Here is a 19,637-nt window from a genome sequence, read left to right as displayed (position 1 = left end):
CGAGGTTCAATTAAAATAATGCACATCTTACCAAAAGGAACCTTTATGTCAATGTTGGTCAGAGTGGGACATCCCTGCATCCAGGTGAAGTAGCCATTCACAATCTACAGTGTAAAGGTTTTTCCATTATTTAACATTTATTCAAGTAAAACCGGCATCTGGAAATAACCTGGAAATGATTGCTACCTTGAGACAGATGTTCTCCTCATTTCCAACAGACATGTTCGGGTTCGGATCCTGTTGTGGTATGTTACTGTTCTTGTCCTGTTTGGCTTTGTTCTTGCGCTTAACCAGCTTTGAGGCTTGAAGCTGCAACATGTACTACAGAAGAACAAACATCAATCTTAGTCCCTTTAGTGCAGATGTGGTTTGCCTTCACATCTCATTTTTATGAAATTTGGAGATGGCAGTACTCACAACTGACTTTATGTTACTGTGGTTGCTTGTATTAGTTGGCGTGGGGGTTTTGGGTTCTTGATGGAGTTCAATCTCTTCACTAGCAAAGAATTCGCTAAGTTTCTGCACACTGGAACAGACAGAAATGAAGCTATATAGCACAAACACTTTGTCTCATTCTTCTAGAATATTCACCTGATAGCCAATCACCTTACAAGCGCCTTGACAGTTGAGTGTAGTACACTAGAAAGCAGGAAAAGGGGCGTGACCAAGATGTGGAAGAGTGAAAGAGAAGCAAATGCCACGGCAGGAGAGAGAGCAGTGTCTGTAGAGCTGTGTACATAGGCATGTACTACAAACGTCTAAAGGACAAAATGCAAAAAGTTCATATATCAGATGTTACGTGAGACGTCACCTGATTCAAATTGGGACCTATTGCCGAAAGTCTGTAGAGATTTGAGGTTTGGAAAGAGCAATACACTCACTGTAAGAACTGCTGTGATTGGAATGGCAGCGTTAATGAAAACTGGAAAGAGAAAAAGCACAAAACTTAAAGACTTTGCACTTAGAGAGCCCTCTGATGGCTGGGAAATGAATTGCAACATTTTAAATTGCAAAAACGTTGGTAAGTGATCTTGTTCTTTCAATCTCACTCGCAAGGTACAGAAATAACAGAACTCATCATCATTGTTTCAGAGAGAGGTGAGGCTAATTTCCATGCAAATATTTTTTTTTAAAGAATCTTGTAGTAAATAATGTAACCAGGCAGGAAATTTTGCAAATTAACATTTTTATAAGGTGTCCTTACACCGCTAGAAACACTTCACAACTGTTACAAGCTGAACCTTTACAGTAAAAAATAGCCTTTTTTTGGTGTTTTGACTCAACATGTCTCCACCTTCAATTTCATTTCAAGTCATACTAGAGAGGGATGTGTAGAGGGCGAAGGCTCGGAGGCTGGTCAGCTCCTTTTTCCTCGTTTCCTCCACACTGGACCTGAAGATGTGCTCCCAGGCATAGAGTTTCAGCAGCTTAATGCCTCTCAACATCTCATTAGTCTTTTTCAGTCTCTCACTAGAGTACTCCTGCAACACACACACACAATGACAAAATGTGTCTGTGAGTTTCATGATCTGCTGAAATGAACCCTGTGTCAATGTAGAATGTCTAAAAATAATAATTGAGACTTCCACTATCTAGTGTCACAGATGTTAGGGCTTGTTTGAGTCTGAATTTGTAAGAAGTTTTATTTTAAGAACGTTTTTACTTGACATTGTTACCTCTGTCTCGCTCGTTATGGATATAAATCCATATCTGGATGTTAAAATTTACTCGGATTGAATTTTGTCATCCAGTGGAGGTAAATGAAATGACTTTTGATCATTTTTGTCATTAGTCCACTGCAAATCTACTCGAGCTTGCAAGATTTTATCTTCCGTGTCTTGTGATTATGTTTGAACTTCAAGCTTTGGCACTTCTATACTTCATACAAATTTGGCTGCTTTTTCTTAACGAAGTGGAATTTTTTTCCGAGTCATGTAAACACAGAAACCTGATTTTTGTTTTTATCCACACTTGAGACAAGCTACCCCCCCCCTCCCCACACGCAGCACAGCAGGACAAATCTGATTTATTTCTTAAGTCCAATGTTTAGACAAATTACAAGCGACCATGTCTGACCTGATTGTTCAGACTGTAATTAGATTGACCTGAGGTTGTTATAGCAACAGTGTGGGTGAACATATACCGGATAGTGCAAGACTAAGCCTTATGTATCAAGCTGGATTCAAGGAAATTTATTTGGAAATTGTTCCAGGCAATGCTTTCCCCAGAAATGCATGAATTCATGAAACTTTTGGAAAAATGTTTAGGTGAGTTTATTAACATAAACCTCAACCTTCTTATTTATACCATTATTATTCAATGTTATACACAACAGTCATTTCATATTAACCACCTGGATTAAAGCAACAAAAAAACAAATCCATAAAAGAAAATCATGACTGCTTTGATTACAATTAGGACAAAATAAATGGAACGTAATATGTCATACGTATTATTATGTGTGTATTCGCTGAGCTGTATTGTTGTTGCATGACAAATTTCTGCCTGTTTTTGACACTTTAGTCTTTATTTTGTTATATCTACTTCACCATAAGCAGCTTGTAGCCATCACTGAATGTAAATCAATTGTGCTGTGAATACACCTTATATTTAATAAAGAAGGCTTTTTGTAAAACTGGTGGACATTTACAGTAAATCTGTAGTTTGGTATGACCTACGCCAGCTTTGAATGGGCCAAAGTCCTGTTTTGAATATATTTAGCACAGAGAAGAGTGATGAACGCTGTTAGACAAGCTCCTGTTCATGTTAGTTCTAGTCCATAGCCTTGTGGCAAAGAATTTGAATGAGTTTGATGCTCACCAGTGTACTTTTCTGTGTTCGCGAAAGCTGTGTAGCCACAAAGTACTGCATTGGGGCGAGAACAGCGATCACGGCAGCTCCAATCAGAGCACTGATCCCCAGTAAATAGTACAGAAGGATGACACCAGTAGTGATCTGTTAAGAAACATGCCATAGTGACCTTCTCTAAACTATTTTGTTATAACTGTAGAGTTACTGACATTACATCTAAATATATTCCCTCAATTGTTATGATGCTGTTTATTTCTGTTGATGTGGGCAGTGGCTCAAGAGTTTAAGGGTCTGGGTTGTTGATTGGAAGGTCAGGGTGCAAGCCCAGTACTGGCAAGCTACCACTGTTGGGCCCTTGAACTATCTATCTATCTATCTATCTATCTATCTATCTATCTATCTGTCTATCTGTCTATCTGTCTATCTATCTATCTATCTATCTATCTATCTATCTATCTATCTATCTATCTATCTATCTATCTATCTGTTTCATTACAATGAAGATACTGGATAATATAACAATCTAACAATCTATGATGTTAACATTTATAAAGGCATGTATGGCTCTTACCTGCACTGGCATGGCACACAGGTTTGGACACAGAAAGAAGAACCACATGAGCTGCTCCGTGTCTCGGGCCACCAGATTGCAGATCTGAGAGATGGTCATGTCTCCCATGGACATGTTAGACGTACTCAGACACATGATCTTATTGTAGATCTTACACTACAAAACAGATGGTGGCTGATGTATCACAGTGGAATACCGGTCATAATATCATTCATTTAGTAGTCTGAGAGCAAACGTTACAATTGGCGCAAATAATGGTCCAAACTTTAAAATAGCATGCAAGTAATAAAAAGTATTGATTAAATTTGGTTCAGATTTCGAAACTACACATTCAGTATGTAACATTTAGGCTTAAAGTGTTATTAGGATTAAGCCTAATTTAGGCTTTAAGTGTTAAAAGTTCTTAAGAAATAAGCCTAGAATTTGTGAAATGGTTTTCTTGTATTCTGAATTTCTATGTTGCTGAAACTTAGTATGTGCAACTGAAGAAAAAATGTATTCTGAATGTTCATTCTTATAAGAAAGTTATATCTAGCTTCAAGTTTACGGTAGCATTAGCATCAGCAGTAGCATTTTAAACATTCATACAGTAAATAGCAGGAACTGTGGACTAACAACTGGTCTGAAATCAATGATAGACTAAAGGGTAGAGATGGAAATTTGGGTGCTATGGTTAGTGTAAAACTAGGAGACATAAAAGGTTTTAACACAAACAATAACCCCTAGCTATTACCAACCAAAACTAATTGAACCCACCTCTGAATAATGTACTAAACCTAATTACTGGCCAATTGAGTGACTATTAAAAAGAATTTGTTTATGACATCATTATAGAAAGAATTGTTAGGTATCCCCTCTGTGTGTGTGTGTGTGGATGTGGTATCTTAGTGGTTGGACTACTAATCGGAAGGTTGTGAGTTTCTTATCCCAAGTCGACCAAGCTTAACCCCTCAATTGCTAAGTTGTATAAAATAAGACCAACAGAACCTTCAAGATTTGAAAATGTTTGTATGGAAGAATGGGTCAAAAGCACACCTGAGCAATGCATGCAACTAGTTTCTCCATACAGGAGGTGTCTTGAAGCTGTCATAACCAACAAAGGCTTTTGCATGGGTTGTTACCAACATTTGGTGAAATATAAACAAACTGAGAGTGTATTTGAATGGTTGATATAAAAACCTGTATGGCTCCCCTGATTTTAATGCCAGTCTCTATAGCAGCATAATAAGAGGCCTGCAGGAATGTCCTCTGAAGAAGCAGAGCTAGGAACAGCAGCACTGCCAACACATAGGCATTGGCTAAAAATGCCTGAGAAGAAATGAACTGGATGCCTAGCAGCTTGACCTGTTCAAACACACACACACAATGTAATGTAACAGCTTGCATACACAGAAGGTCAATTCAGATATTTTAATAAAAGCCTATATTCCAACTGTGATAATAATATGAATAAGAAATCAGATTTGGAATTGTGATCGAAACGAGCATGCTTTTTAGTTGCACAGAAATGTTCAACTGTAATGTTTATGCTAAATGATATTATTTTGGGGGGGAAAGTATAAAGAGCCCCAGAGACAATCACTGCCTAAAGCAACAAATTATTAAGTGTATGCTATATTTCATCCGAGAATAGCTAGGACATAATATATGATATAAATCTTTGCTTTGGTCATGCATGACCATGCTTGCTAATACGTACACATTAATGCAGCCTTCAGACTCTTAATATACTCATAACCAACACACACATAATTGTTCTGTGAGTACATGAACTCCACTTAGTGCTCAGAATTGACAGATTATATGCAAAACTGTGTCACGCTGACGTCTCGCTTCAATCTTCAAGCTCTCTTTACTAAAATCTCACCGACGCAGGCCTTTCACATCAAACGACTCGAAAATGTCACAAATTGTTCAGTACGTTTTATCATCTTCTAAATTGATCAGTCGTTAAGAAGAAAGATTCCCAAATGCTCTTTTCAAGCTGAAGGATCTGTATATCAGAGAGATGAAGTTGAAAACAGACAGAAACAAATTTTATTTTATGGAACATTTACATCTTTTTTGCCTTCTTATCTGTTCTAATCTTTAAGCTGAGAACCTAACACTAATCCCTTGGCGTGGCTTAAACAAAACCCACAAATTAATAAAACAGACACTGTTAATTGTGCAAAAAAAAAAAAGTATAAATAAAAATAGTATAAAAAACTGCATCCTGTAGTTTATAACATTTAAAATTCTCCTTTAAAGTGGATAACATGTACTGTATGAATACCGGTGGCTTAATGGTGTGATTATCACGGCTGATGTGATGGACGATGCCAGAGATGCACAGCGGTCCGGCGAAGCCCAGCAGGTCAGCGAGGAAACGATGAGTGATGCTGAGGAGCAGGGGACCTCCAAATGCCTGCCTCAGAGCATACCAAATTGGCCGTGGGCCTCGTGCATGGATTATGCCTCTCTCCTACACACACACGATATTTTATTTTTTAAAATTTAAGTCTAAAAGTACTATTAGTACTCTTTGTGTACCTTCTGGGCACTGAAGGCCTTCCGTAGCTTCTGGTAGTTGGTGAGAGCTCTCATAGCTATGGGCAGCTTGCCAATGGTTTTGAGGTGGATGGGACGTTTGTGTGCTGATGTGATGAATGTGTTCATCCACCAATACGTGCTCTTGGACAGCAGGTTGACAAAAGGCTGAAGGAAACGCACACCAAGGTCCTGCAGGTCCTCAGGAGGTTTCACCTCAGTCGGATATGGGAAGAAAATGTACCGCTGGAATACAAATACCGCACATGGACAACAATAAAAGATTAGTCTTGTGCTACTTCCATGCCTTAGTATAAAGTTGTTGTTATTCTTTTGGGTGCTCCCTATTCGTGGTCCCCACAGTGGATCATTTGGTGAAAATGTTTCAATTTGGCACAGGTTATTTTACGCCGGATGCATTTTCTGACAGAACCTTCCAATTTTAACCAGATTTGGGACCAGCACTTAGAGTTAACAGGCCATGGCAATGAGAGCGTGGGAGACTGCCACTGGACCACCAGGAGGCTATGCCTAAATCTAAAGTACTTGTGGATAAACAGCAAGGCATTGGGTGTTCTTCTGGTACAGAACTTAACATTAATCAAACTGTTTTGATTTGACCCAAGAAGAACCTTCTTTTCTTTTGATTGAAAATAGACAAGGTAACTCTTGGTAAAGGTCATGTAAGCTTTAACTACACCAAAGCAAGGTTGATCTATCTCAAAATGATGCGTTCCTATTCAAATTCTTACTAGCCAATCCTAGCAACCCAAGTAAACCTAGCAAGCCATGTCAGCATATGAAAGCTAACCTACCATTTCCGAATAAAAGGGTTATCTGGTGGTAAAATTTTTGTTTGACTTTTGTGTGACTCCTTGTTTGACTCTCAAAATCAGGATCAGTAGGTCAACATTCCACACCACTGTTTGAGTTGTGTAGCAGTTTGGGACTATGTGAAAATAGTTTGTCTAAAGCTTTTTTTCCCTGGTTATCTGAGTGGGACACCATTCCATAGTAGAGCACCACACACTCAGTTACACCTCAATTGATCAACGTGTACGTTTTTGTGAGGGGGAGGAAACTGGAGAACCTGGAGGGAACCCATGGAGACAAAGGAAGACCATCGACAGAAACTGTACACAGACAGTAATCTGATCCCTGAGGCTGTGAAGTGGCAATGTTGTGTACTGACCATTTAACTTAAAACGAAATCATCACTGTACACTGTAGCTTTCCAGGTCTAGGGGACTAGGGCTGATTATAATAATATTATAATTATGGATTAACCATGGATACTTCATAACAGAAATTTAGAAACACTATATTGCCAAAGGTTTTGGGACACCCCTCCAAATTATTGAATTTCGGTGTTCCAATCACTTCCATGGCCACAGGTGTATAAAATCAAGCACCTAGGTATGCAGACTGCTTCTACAAACATTTGTGAAAGAATGGGTCTCTCTTAGGAGCTCATTGAATTCAAGCATTGTACTGTGATAGGTTGCCACCTGTGCAATAAGTCCATTCATGAAATTTCCTCACTACTAAAAATTCCACGGTCAAGTGCTAGTGATATTATAACAAGTGGAAGCAATTGGGAACAACAGCAACTCAACCACAAAGTGGTAAGCCACAAAAATTCACAGAGTGGGGACAGCGCATGCAAAGTCCATAAAGATAACATGGATGAGTGAGTTTGGTGTGGAGAAACTTGACTGGCTTGGTCTTGACCTCAACCTGATAGGACACCTTTGGGATGAATTAGAGTGGAGACTACAAGCCAGGCCTTGTTGTCAACATCAGTGCCTGACCTCACAAATGTGCTTCTATTGGAATTCCCATAAACACACTCCTAAACCTTGTGGAAAGCCTTCCCAGAAGAGTTCAAGGTGTTATAGCTGCAAAGGGTGGACCAGCTACATATCAAACCCTACAGATTAAGAAGGGGATGTCATTAAAGTCCATGTGCATGTAAAGTCAGACGTCCTGAAACCTTTGGCAATATAGTATATGTTGGCAGTGATAGCATAGTAAGAGTCATTAAGCAGTAAACCTCTGCTTGAAAAAAACAACTGACTCCAAATCTGCATGATTGAGAAGTTATTTTTGTTAATAATCTGCCATTTTAGAATACATAGGGTCTATCTTCTATCTTTATAAACCATAAATTAACATTGCACACTTTCTGCAAATACTAAAGTTTTTTTTTTATTATTATTCATCTGTCCTCACTGCAAAGGTTATGGCGAAATCCCAAGACCATGACCCCTATTCACCATACCCTGATAAACAGCTTAACACAGGCTAAAAGTGGTGGGTTTATTATCTACCCCCACCCCTGGCGGGGAGGACAGATGGACAGATGTAGGGTCTGGAGAAAAAACAGTGTTCATTCTGTGAAAAAACAGAGTTCATTCTGTGCTGCAGTGCCACATGACCGAAATATATTACAGAGCTAGCGTAATGCCTTTCTTTTCTTAATCCTGCATAGACTGAAATGACTTTCTGGGGATTAATTTGTATAACAGATAGAAAGACAGAAAGAGAGAGAGGGGTGGGGAGAAAGAGAGATGGACATCAGAGGTAAGTGTCCCTGCTATTTAACTTGATGTGTGAAAGAGTAGCTCATCATAATTCGTCGGTCACTGAGAAGCAATTTTATGTCAGTGCACTAAACATACAAATGAACCGCAAGTGGTTTTGTTTTTAATTTCTTAGAAAAATCAGTTTAACTGTGTCCCTGTTGTACTTTGAGGTATTAGTAACAAGATAACAACAAACCATGGCATTAATGCAATACTTAAATAGCTGGGTAATTTTTCAGCGATGATATTCACACCCAAACACACACACACACACACACTCACAAACTCAAATCTCTAAAGTTTCCTTGTCTCTTCTCACCCTGCGCAGGATAACGCTGATCTCCACAGTCAGCAGCAGGCCGTAGATTAAAGCCAGCAAGCCTGTGATGCAGAAGCGCAGCTGCCCCAGGCCGATTCCGTGCTCATCGTACTTAGTGAACTTGATGGTTTTGGTGACAAAGGCCAAAATCCAGTAGATAAGCAGAGCTTCATATAAATGGAAATCACAACATGACAACATACGTATTGGAGCATTTCCTAAACAATCCACATAATGAAAATAACAATTAATAATAAAGACAAGAAACAATATTACTCAGTGTGAGGATGTAATAAAGGGCCAGTTTTGGCTCAACAAAAGGTTGTAAATACTAAATATAGGATATTTCTGGCCTATAGTCCAAATGTCATTAAAAATTCCCTCACTATATGCATTAGGAGTGTAACTCAATGCCAGAACATGTATGTGTGCCTGTTTAGAGCTCTAAATATCCATAACTGTATTGATATTCATAATAAAAACCCTGGAATACTGGACTCTATGTGGCCTAAACCAGAAATGTTCTTTTCATTGTGTGAATTCGGAGTGTGTGAGGTTCCTCAAACCTCAGCTATATCAGCTAAGTCTCAACCTCACTGTAAAACATTTCAAGATGGTTAAACTTAGACACGAATGTTCACCTGCCCACTTAAAAATGTAAGTGATCTTGAAGATAAGCTTTGTTTCAGCTCACAAATAGTCAAGACACTGGGTTAGTTTAAGTTTCATTTTTGAAAACTTATAAAACTTCATTTGTTAAGTCAATAACATTTCTTCCTCGTTATGATCTTTCATTTTTTGTGTGTGAGCAGTAATTTCATTTGAAACCATATAAACCAGTATAGGAAAGGCAGGTGAAATTATTTAGTATGAACATCAACAATGATACAGATGAACACTGTAATAGGTTTTATAACGTCCTCTACATACCTAATAAAAGTTTGGGAAAATTGGAGGTCTCTATGTTGTGGTAGTAGACTATGGAGGTTATAGCTGCCAGAATGCCCAGTCCAGCCGGCATATAAAGATGGAGGTGGTGAGACTGGTTAAACCTAAAAGAAAACAACTGTTTGTGTTAAAGAGCAACACTTTCATCAGATCTCAACTAAGACCACTCTGGATTCCCAGCCCTTTCTCATTACTGTATGTAGCTACATCCTCAGTAATGAGTTGTATATGAATATGCTGGAAATGATTACTAATCCTTTAAAACGGATTATACTCTATGATGTAATATTTAACTGTATGGATTATGCAACAATCACTCACCCATCTGAGACAATCCCCTCAGCAACCTCACACACCAGCACAAATAACAAAGCGGCTGTGAGCAACCAGCGTAGGTTATGGCCAGGAAAGTGTAGCCATGTGCTGTGATGGATATGAACCTTAGAGCTCTGGCTGCCCCAACCTACATTACAAACACTTTTAAAAATGCGCGCTAATGACAGAGTGAGAATTAAATACATTAATCACACTGTTAAAAACATGTCCATCCTCTTTGTTTGTCCCTAAGGCAAAACTTTTTGGAAGTGAAGAAAGCTTAATTATCCAATTAAGCTTTTAAGAGTGCTTTTTTATAAAAGTGTAGTTGGTTAACTTCGTACAAAACTCGAAATGATCAGCACTTATTTTGTAATATCTTAATATCTTAGATCTTAATATCTAGAATCTGTCAGGTATTTAAAATTTTAGCTAACCTGGCTTGCTATATAGTACAAAAAGGGTTCTTGAAGGGCTCATTAGACTACTTGGAACCCTTTCATATAATAAATGACTCCATAGCGATAACTTGGATAATGTATAGCTACACTATATTGCTAAAAGTTTTGGGACACCCCTCTAAATCATTGAATTCCGGTGTTCCAATCACTTCCATGGCCACAGGTATATAAAATCAAGCACCTAAACATGCAGACTGCTTCTACAAACATTTTTGAAAGAATGGTTTGCTCTCAGGAGCTCAGTGAATTCAATTGTTGCACCTTGATAGGTTGCCATCTGTGCAAGTGCATTCGGGAAATTTCCTCATCACTAAATAGTCCACAGTCAGCTGTTAGTGGTATTATAACAAAGTAAAAGCAATTGGGAACAACAGCAACTCAACCACAAAGTGGTAAGCCAAGTAAAATCACAGAGCGGGGTCAGCGCATGCAAGGTCCATAAAGACATGGATGAGCCAGTTTGGTGTGGAGGAACTTGACTGGCCTCAACCTGATAGGACACCTTTGCCATGAATTAGAGTGGAGACTGCGAGCCAGGCCTTCTTGTCAACATCAGTGCCTGACCTCACAAATGCGCTTCTAGAGGAATTCCCATAAACACACTCCATATTAAACCCTATGGATTAAGAATGGGATGTCATTAAAGTTCATGTGCATGTAATGGCAGATGTCCCAAAACTTTTGGCAATATAGTGTAAATGCTCTATCATTCATTTATTCATCTTTGAATGCTTTATCTTGTTCAGGATGTGATATCCCATCACAACTAAGGGCATTTTACAGTAGCTAATTTACCCTGGGAAGCACTGATGCTAACTGTAGCACCACCAACCCATCCCATTTCATCCAATCATCAAATTAAATCAATACAAAGTTCTATAATCTTATTGAATAGCAGTGATCTGTCTGTTTCAAGCCACTTACCAATGAAGAGAATGGGGAAAGTGCTGAAGAGAAGGAAGACATGTGGAACAAGCCCCAGGGCATCCAGGAAACAGCCGTTATTCAGAAGCCCGTTATCCACCTTATAGGCAGATGAATTATCAGTACCACAGAAAGACAGGGTGCTGTTGGAGACTGGAGTCTAAGAGAGGATGAGAAATGAAAAAAGATAAGCAAAGAGAGGCAAAATTCAAAGTAATAATACTTTATATAATAATAATATATTATTTTTGCCTCAGATAATATCGAGCCTTCACCATACAAATCCTGGTGTAACGTTAATATAAAAATTATAATATTAATACATTAATATAAATCTGTGATGTAATGATTGTCAAAGCTGTAATTATAAAAAATTAATCAACACCTTCTGAACAATAAAAAAATGGAGAAGTCAAAAGGAGGATAGACAGAAAGATAGATAGATAGATAGATAGATAGATAGATAGATAGATAGATAGATAGATAGATAGATAGATAGATAGATAGATAGATAGATAGAATATTTAGATTCATATGAAAATGATACTAAGATTCATATGTATGTTTTTTTGTCATGCAAAATAAATAAATAAATAAATAAATAAATAAATAAATAAATAAATAAATAAATAAATATAATAATAATAATAATAATAATAACAACGACAACAACAACAACAACAACAATAATAATAATAATAATAATAATAATAATAATAATAATAATAATAATAATAATAATAATAATAATAATAATAATAATAAAATAATAATAATAACCTATAAAATAATAATAATAATAACAGTTACTAATAACCTGTATAACTAATACTTTTTGTTGAAGCACATTTTGATTTCTTTCTTTCTCTCTCTCTTTTTTTTAACACCACTCTGTCTTTTTAGGTCTGTGAAAGGTTTTTATATTCATTCTCATTGTTGTTGTTGTTGTTGTTGTTGATGATGATGATGATGATGATGATGTTTTATCTCGCATTAACTTTATTTTACATATGTTCTATAAGTATTTCATGAATTGAAGCCAACTTTCATGGTTCAAGTCATTTTAAACACTTTATATAAAGCTACTGTATCATTCCTTTCGCTAATGTTTTAAAAGTTTGACTTCTTAGGAAAAGAAAATCAAGGCGAACTCACCGCTCTGTATCCGTGCATGATGTTGGAGAGAAGCATCTTGCTCTGTGTTTCCTAAACTCCACCATGTACTGAGACACATCCACCTACAGCACTGATGGAGCTTCTATTCCCCGCGGATTATAAGGTCTCTGTCAACCATAAACAGTGTGTGTGTGCGCGCGGGCGCGCGGGGAGCCGCCTCCGCTTATAATAATAATAATAATAATAATAATAATAATAATGGTGGTGGTGGTGTTAGTGTTGGTGGTTGTGGTGCTGTTGCTGATGGTACTTTGTAAAATTAGGAGACTGCACTGTCAGTAAAAAAAAAGAATTTAATAATTTTCAGTTATTAATGATTTCCAGCTACCATCTAAGTATAAACTAGGTCTAATTGAACGTTTGTGAGTTTTTATTTTTTTGGATCTAATTTTAATAGTAAATGTCACACACAACTTTTTAGGCTGTAAGTATTGGCTATAAGTATTGGCATAGTTTACCCTCCATTACCAACACCAGGTTTACCATAAAACTTAGAAACATACATTTGCACCCAAGCCTTTAAATATAAATATACTTTATTTTCTGTTTTAACAGAACTTAAAGTTTAATAAAACTTTAAATTCTGTCTTAACGTTTGCCTGACAATGCATATCGATAAATTGTTACTGTAAATTCAAATAATAATAATAATAATAATAATAATAATAATAATAATAATAATAATAATAATATAACAATTATACTACTGATAATAGTTATTATTATAGTGTAGATTAATTTATTATAATACATTCTAAAATAATTCTCAAGTTGTCTTAGTCCTCGCTGGTCAAACCAAACGTAGGACAAACACTGCCCCCTGGCGGTTAAATCTTATATGTCGCCCCATATATACAGTATATAAAACCACGAGACATCTGTGAAACATTTTAAAGAAATAAATGAAAACAAAAAATATAGATACACACTATAAAATGTAAACAAAAATATGATGAACTTTAAAACAAGGAAAAATAAGAATAACTTAGGTTATTTGTTGTTGTACGATTTTATGTAGAACCCTACAACTTTCAGGTTTCTGTATAAGACAGTCCCAAGCAATACCACTCCAAGGAAGCTAGGAAACCTTAAATATCCAAAGAACCCCCCAAAAATGTAGACACTCAATGACTTATTAACTCATGCCTTACTGCTAATGTGAAACTTTATCGTGCTGTAACAAAGTTTTTAATGAAGTTTAAATAAGACAATGTTTTAATACAGTACACAGCAGACAAGGTTCTTTAGAGGCATGCCACAGAATAACTACTTTAGGTTCTCTAAAGAACCAAACTAGCCTTCAGTGTGCAAAAAAAGATGGAGTGGCCTGGTTCATAGTCGCGTTTTCCTAGAATGTAATCAATATACATATTAATAATGACGACACAATGAATTATTTATTTCTGCACACAAACTGCAGTGTACTTTTTCGAAACCTCATCCTACTGCGCTGTTGTGTTATACAATACAGCCGGATAGAATGACTCCTGACCAATCACAGCGCACAGAACTCGGCAGGGAGGGGCGTGGCGAGAGAGCCAGCGCGCAATGTAGGATCGTGTGGAGGATTCAGCACCGCGGAGAGCTACCGAGATGCATAGCTTAGCAGGAGATAGAAGGGGCGGGACGTTACAATCATGCATCTCAGCTATTGGATAATAATAGCGGGGAGGCGGGCTTGATAACTGTCACTCTGGATGTTAGATGAGATAAGTCGGACAACATATCGTCCCGGAAATATAATTATTTTCCATTTAGTCGTGTTAAAGTAAAGTGGAAGATAGTTAAATGAAAGGAATTAGCTGTATAAAGTGCACTTCGAAGGATTCAGAGTATTGAGCGTGCATGAGAAGGTAAGAGGATTATTGGATATCCGGTTAGAGTCTCTAAATACTCTCTTGTTTGGAATTTTTGGTATGAGGAACTACTCTTGATAAGACACCATTCATTCATTCATTCATTCATTCATTCATTCATTAATATATGAATTAAAGGAGAATATAAAACGTTGGGTCTGGTTAAAATTGTAAAATAAACCCATAACAGAAAGATCCAGGTTTGTAAATATCAACAGATCTTCTGCCCTAAAGAAGTCAGGGAAATTCCATGTATATGCAAAACATTCACTAAAATGTGTAGTATTATTTTTAGGCCTACCCTATGCAGTGCACCTTCATAATAAAAGAGCAAGCATTTGGTCTTTTATTTTTTGTTTCTGGAAATGCATAAATATCACTCATTGATGTTTACGTAATGATAACACTTGGAGATATAGTAAACATTGTCTGAGACCTACACTGTTTGCTACTGGACCTTTAGTGCACTAGATAGGAAGTAAAAGTTGCTATCTCTGTCATATCCTGACAATATGTACTCTACTTATTAAGGGAACTAAGCACTATTTGGGATTAAACCCTTGAATTTCCACTGCTTCCTTCCTGTCACTGTACTATTTTGCTTTTATTGTCTATGGGCCAAATGTTTTAGCTTATGCATGAAACATTTACACAAACATACTTAGTTCTTAAATGTTGATCTAAGGGAACTTTGTTCAGCATCAAAAACAAAACATCTAAGAAAACTGAGTGACTGAGCTTACCAAAAGTCACTGGTGGTTTTACGCTGGTGTGTGTGTGTGTGTGTGTGTGTACTAACCTACATATGTTTGATCTCTTCTTAGACTATATTTAGACAATCATAAGACATAGACGACAGCATATTTCCCAATGGCTGGTATTATTATTATTATTATTATTATTATTATTATTATTATTATTATTATATTATTATTATTATTGGTAGCAGCAGTAATAATAGTTTTATTTGATTTGATTTTTCTTGTCCAATAGAGAATAATTTCCCTCCTCTGCCGTCGTTTATTCCTCTGAAGCCATGTTTCTACCAGGACTTTGAGGAGATACCAGAGCAGCACCGCAGCATGTGCAAGAAAATTTACTACCTCTGGATGTGTGGGTATTTGATCTAAGGAACCATCTGTCTTTTACAGTCCTTCCTTCCTTCCTTCCTTCCTGTCTTCCTTCCTGTCTTCCTTCCTGTCTTCCTTCCTTCCATCCTTCCATCCATCCATCCATCCATCCATCCATCTATCCTTTCTGTACTCCTGCCTTTGTTTATTCCTTTCTTCCTTGATACTGGTCCTTCCTTCCTTCCTTCCTTCCTTCCTTCCTTCCTTCCTTCCATCCATCCTTCCTTCCTTCCTTCCTTCCTTCCTTCGATCCATCCATCCATCCACCCATCCATCCTCCTGCCTTTGTTTATTCCTTTCTTCCTTGATACTGGTCCTTCCTTCCTTCCTTCCTTCCTTCCTTCCTTCCTTCCTGCCCTTCTGCCTTTCCCTCCCCTCATTTTTAATTCTCCACATCAAACCTTTCAAAACACAAGCTCTAACCTGAATGTGTTGCTCCTCAGTGTACAGTGCCACTCTGGTGGTGAATTTTGTAGGTTGTATGGCTTGGATGTTCGGTGGAGGAGGAGTGACAAACTTTGGCATGTCCATCATGTGGCTGATCCTCTTCACTCCATGTTCCTACGTGTGTTGGTTCAGACCTGTCTACAAGGCCTTCAAGTGAGTCTCATTAGCACTGCAGTCGATCACTTCTGCACTGTATGACACATACTCTATAACTTTAAACTAATGAAGGGTTAAAAAAGATCTGATAAATGTTGAATTAAAATATCAGTCACAACAACATACTATACATATAACAACCACATGTTTATATATAATAAATGCAATATAAAAGCAAATAACTTATTATATATAAGAGCAAATACATTATTAATTATTTATTTAGGAAAACAGTTAGAAATATTTTAAAACAGACTTGTTTAGACGATTAAAAAAGGATTGTTTATATAAATTTATTATTCATTCATGCTTCATTAATTTTGGATATTTTAAGTCACCTTTTTTCCATTCATCAAAAATCACTGCAAATCTTTTGGGACTATTAGGGTTCATTAGCGAACCTTTTTCATATATCTAGATCTTCAATGTGTATTTTAATTGAACATAAAAATCTAAGTAATAAGTAATAATAACCTGTTTCCAAATAGGTTGAGTGCCATAATTAATAACTAGTTGATGTTAGACATAAAAAACAACTTACTTAAAGTAAGTTTCACTTTATTTTAGTGCAATGGATGAGTTGAACCGGTTGACACCGTTGTCATCGGAGCTCATACGATATCCACCTCCTGACATTTTTGAACACTCTTATTTATAGGACAGCAAATAAGGCCTATAAATAAGGTAGGTTTGACAGTTTGAGACAGAATTCAGTTTTCACTATCTGTCTGCTGTCCTCTCCTACTGTCCATCTGTTACTTTTAGGACAGACAGCTCCTTCAACTTCATGGCTTTCTTCTTCGTCTTCATGGCTCAGGTTGCTATCAGCATCATCCAAGCCATTGGGATTCCAGGATGGGGGGTCTGGTAAGTGACTCGGATTGTTCAGCTAGTTTAAACAGAACATTTCCAATCATTGAAAGTGCTTTTATGTGTGATGTACTCACTCCAGCATTTCACCCAAGGCCATGTTCTGAGCACTGATCTAAATGATATTACATTCTGTAATGGTCTCATTCAACTGATTTTTATTTTTGTTTAACAAATTGTAAATAGCAGTGATGGTGGAACAATGGCTTAGTGATTAGAATCTTTGGCCTTACACTACCAGGGTAATCTGGTTTCCTCACCCTGTCCAAAGACATGTGCAGTAGGTTGATTGGCAGCTCTAAATCGTCTATAGTGTGTCCGTGTGAGAGTGAGTGTGTGTTATACCTCCCAGTACCTCCGGTTTAGGCAAACTCCATCCTCTGTATGTAAATTCAGAAGAGCACTTAAGACTGTTATTGTATCTAAATCCTGAATACAGATGTGTATAATTATACTATTAAATCCTGACTACTCCTCATTTCTGAACAGATATACAATAGCACAGTCTGTCTATTCACATACTGAGTAAAAAAATATAAAAATAAATAATAAATAATGCTCTGTTCTTTGTTTTCCAAGTGGCTGGTTAGGCACTATTGTCTTCTTTGGCACAAGCATCTTTGCCTCCATCATCATGCTCATTCCGACCATCATGTTTACGGCTGTAGCGGTTTTGTCCTTCATCGCTCTTACTACGGTAACATGGATCTGTACAAACAAGCAAATAGATAGATAGATAGATAGATAGATAGATAGATAGATAGATAGATAGATAGATAGATAGATAGATAGATAGATAGATAGATAGATAGATAGATAGATAGATAGATAGATAGATAGATAGAAAAATAATATCGGTTAAGTGATATTTCAGATTTTGCTCTGTAATGAAACACACACACTAGCAGCCTGAATTATGTGGAGTTATGAGTTATTTAGCATAATAAGCAGTTTTCCTTATTAAGCTCAGGAGCAAAAGACAAAAGAGAGGTTATTGAAGGAATGACTGTTAATAGCTACTATGATGCAATCGATAAGATTTCCTAGACATTTTTTTCCCAGACATTCCCAGACAGTATAAAATGCAACTATAAATGGATTGAAAGCAAGTGTAATGCGATATTTTCATTGGTAATCATTTTAATTAACATTATTTAAAAATGCAAATTGTTGTAATATATGAGGAAGAAAACTTTGTACTTGTAACCCCATAATGGTGTGATGGAGCCTGAGTATTGTTGTCATATTGTAATGTCTCAAATATTAGGCACTTTAGAATCAATTGTATTGCTATAAAAATATTCACTGTTAGATACTGAACAGACATTTGTGTTTGTCCAATCCAGGTTCATAACCTGTACCGGGGCAGTGGAGGCAGCATGAGTAAGGCTCAGGAGGAGTGGGCTACAGGCGCCTGGAAAAACCCACACGTTCAGGAGGCCGCTCAGCAAGCCGCCCTGGGAGCCGCCCATGGAGCCATGGAGGCGCAGGATCCGTCCAACACACCCAACTACAGCAATCAGATGTTAATACAGAATGAAATATAAAGCAAACACAAGTGCAGAGACTTGCCAAAAAAGCAGGCCAGGAATGTTGGCCGTCGCATCTTACAGATAGATCAAGACAGCTTTGGGCAGCGCTCTTCTGGAATAAAATGTGTATTCAGTTGGGAGTCTGATTTCTGGTTTTCTTTAGTTGGAAAAACTGCAATGGCTTGTAATTGTGTGGTTCTTTAGCTCCTTTGTATTTGGATGGAAAAGCAGACAGATTTGTCATAGTCTCTTTCTTTGACTTCTTTGTATGTTGTAAGCTGGGTTTTATTAAGTTACTGAGGGAAGAAAAAAAAACGTACACAATTGTCTGTTGTGACAAAAATGTGGGTTAATGATGTCACTGTACGACTCAATACATGTGACTACTTAATATCCTGAACAGTTTTGAAACTGAAACACAATATTTCATACAATTAACGTACTAAACTTCTAATTATAATGTAACGTCAACTATCAAGTTTGTAACCAAAAAAAAAAAACAAAACATTTTCTTTTAGGTGCTGACTAACTATACCAACGATAACTCTTTAAATATTTAGCATTTAGTTGTTTAATACTTATCATCTAGTTTGAATGTGAGTGTAGTCCTATCCCTGCTAGGGTTTGCCGTTATGTCCTGAGCATCATTTCATCCTAAACACTTCACCCATTTCAGTTATACCTTAAATCTGATGTATCTGATATTAGATTTATAAAAATCTTAATAAACAATTTATGATATTCTGTATAATGTTATTTCATTTTGCAATGTATATAAAAATCTGATCTGTTTAAATTTACTGTTTTAAAAAAACAAAAACAAAAGCAAACCACAATCCAGTTTGTTTTACAGAAATTGACAGAAAAATTGTTAGAAAATAATAGAATAACATGTGAACAAAAATGCTTGAATAAGGCCACTTCATTAGACTTTAAATTATTTTTTTTTTCAATTTTTTAAAAATGTATTATTGCAAATTTTATTTTTTGCTATTCTTTCTTTCTTT

At 36.7% G+C, this 19,637-nt stretch overlaps 2 protein-coding genes across 2 annotated transcripts in view; one reads left to right on the top strand and one right to left on the bottom strand.

Annotated features, from left to right (window-relative positions):
• The window catches only part of abcc8b (ATP-binding cassette, sub-family C (CFTR/MRP), member 8b), a 31,340-nt gene extending 18,581 nt beyond the window's left edge, over window positions 1-12,759 (bottom strand). The window contains exons 1-16 of the mRNA XM_058387579.1: window positions 12,619-12,759; window positions 11,464-11,623; window positions 10,085-10,226; window positions 9,746-9,867; window positions 8,816-8,982; window positions 5,915-6,157; window positions 5,658-5,846; window positions 4,562-4,726; window positions 3,383-3,538; window positions 2,821-2,955; window positions 1,319-1,481; window positions 882-922; window positions 607-758; window positions 418-526; window positions 187-321; window positions 32-104 (exon numbers count right to left, since the gene is read on the bottom strand). Coding sequence (XP_058243562.1) covers window positions 32-104; window positions 187-321; window positions 418-526; window positions 607-758; window positions 882-922; window positions 1,319-1,481; window positions 2,821-2,955; window positions 3,383-3,538; window positions 4,562-4,726; window positions 5,658-5,846; window positions 5,915-6,157; window positions 8,816-8,982; window positions 9,746-9,867; window positions 10,085-10,226; window positions 11,464-11,623; window positions 12,619-12,654 — 2,188 coding nt within the window. The 5' untranslated portion in view covers window positions 12,655-12,759. The remainder of the gene's footprint in view (window positions 1-31; window positions 105-186; window positions 322-417; window positions 527-606; window positions 759-881; window positions 923-1,318; window positions 1,482-2,820; window positions 2,956-3,382; window positions 3,539-4,561; window positions 4,727-5,657; window positions 5,847-5,914; window positions 6,158-8,815; window positions 8,983-9,745; window positions 9,868-10,084; window positions 10,227-11,463; window positions 11,624-12,618) is intronic.
• A 1,579-nt stretch (window positions 12,760-14,338) lies between these two features.
• Window positions 14,339-19,294, top strand: scamp5b (secretory carrier membrane protein 5b). The gene is made up of 7 exons (XM_058387578.1): window positions 14,339-14,492; window positions 15,320-15,372; window positions 15,489-15,608; window positions 16,069-16,225; window positions 16,994-17,095; window positions 17,678-17,795; window positions 18,445-19,294. The coding sequence occupies exons 2-7, from the start codon at window positions 15,366-15,368 to the stop codon at window positions 18,643-18,645; spliced, it is 705 nt and encodes a 234-aa protein (XP_058243561.1). The 5' UTR covers window positions 14,339-14,492; window positions 15,320-15,365; the 3' UTR covers window positions 18,646-19,294.
• Window positions 19,295-19,637: the final 343 nt, after the last annotated feature.

This window comes from Hemibagrus wyckioides, linkage group LG04 (assembly GCF_019097595.1).
Source record: "Hemibagrus wyckioides isolate EC202008001 linkage group LG04, SWU_Hwy_1.0, whole genome shotgun sequence".
NCBI classification, from domain to species: domain Eukaryota; kingdom Metazoa; phylum Chordata; class Actinopteri; order Siluriformes; family Bagridae; genus Hemibagrus; species Hemibagrus wyckioides.
The sequence above is the reverse complement of the archived record's forward strand: the minus strand, read 5'-3'. Positions and strand labels throughout refer to the sequence as shown.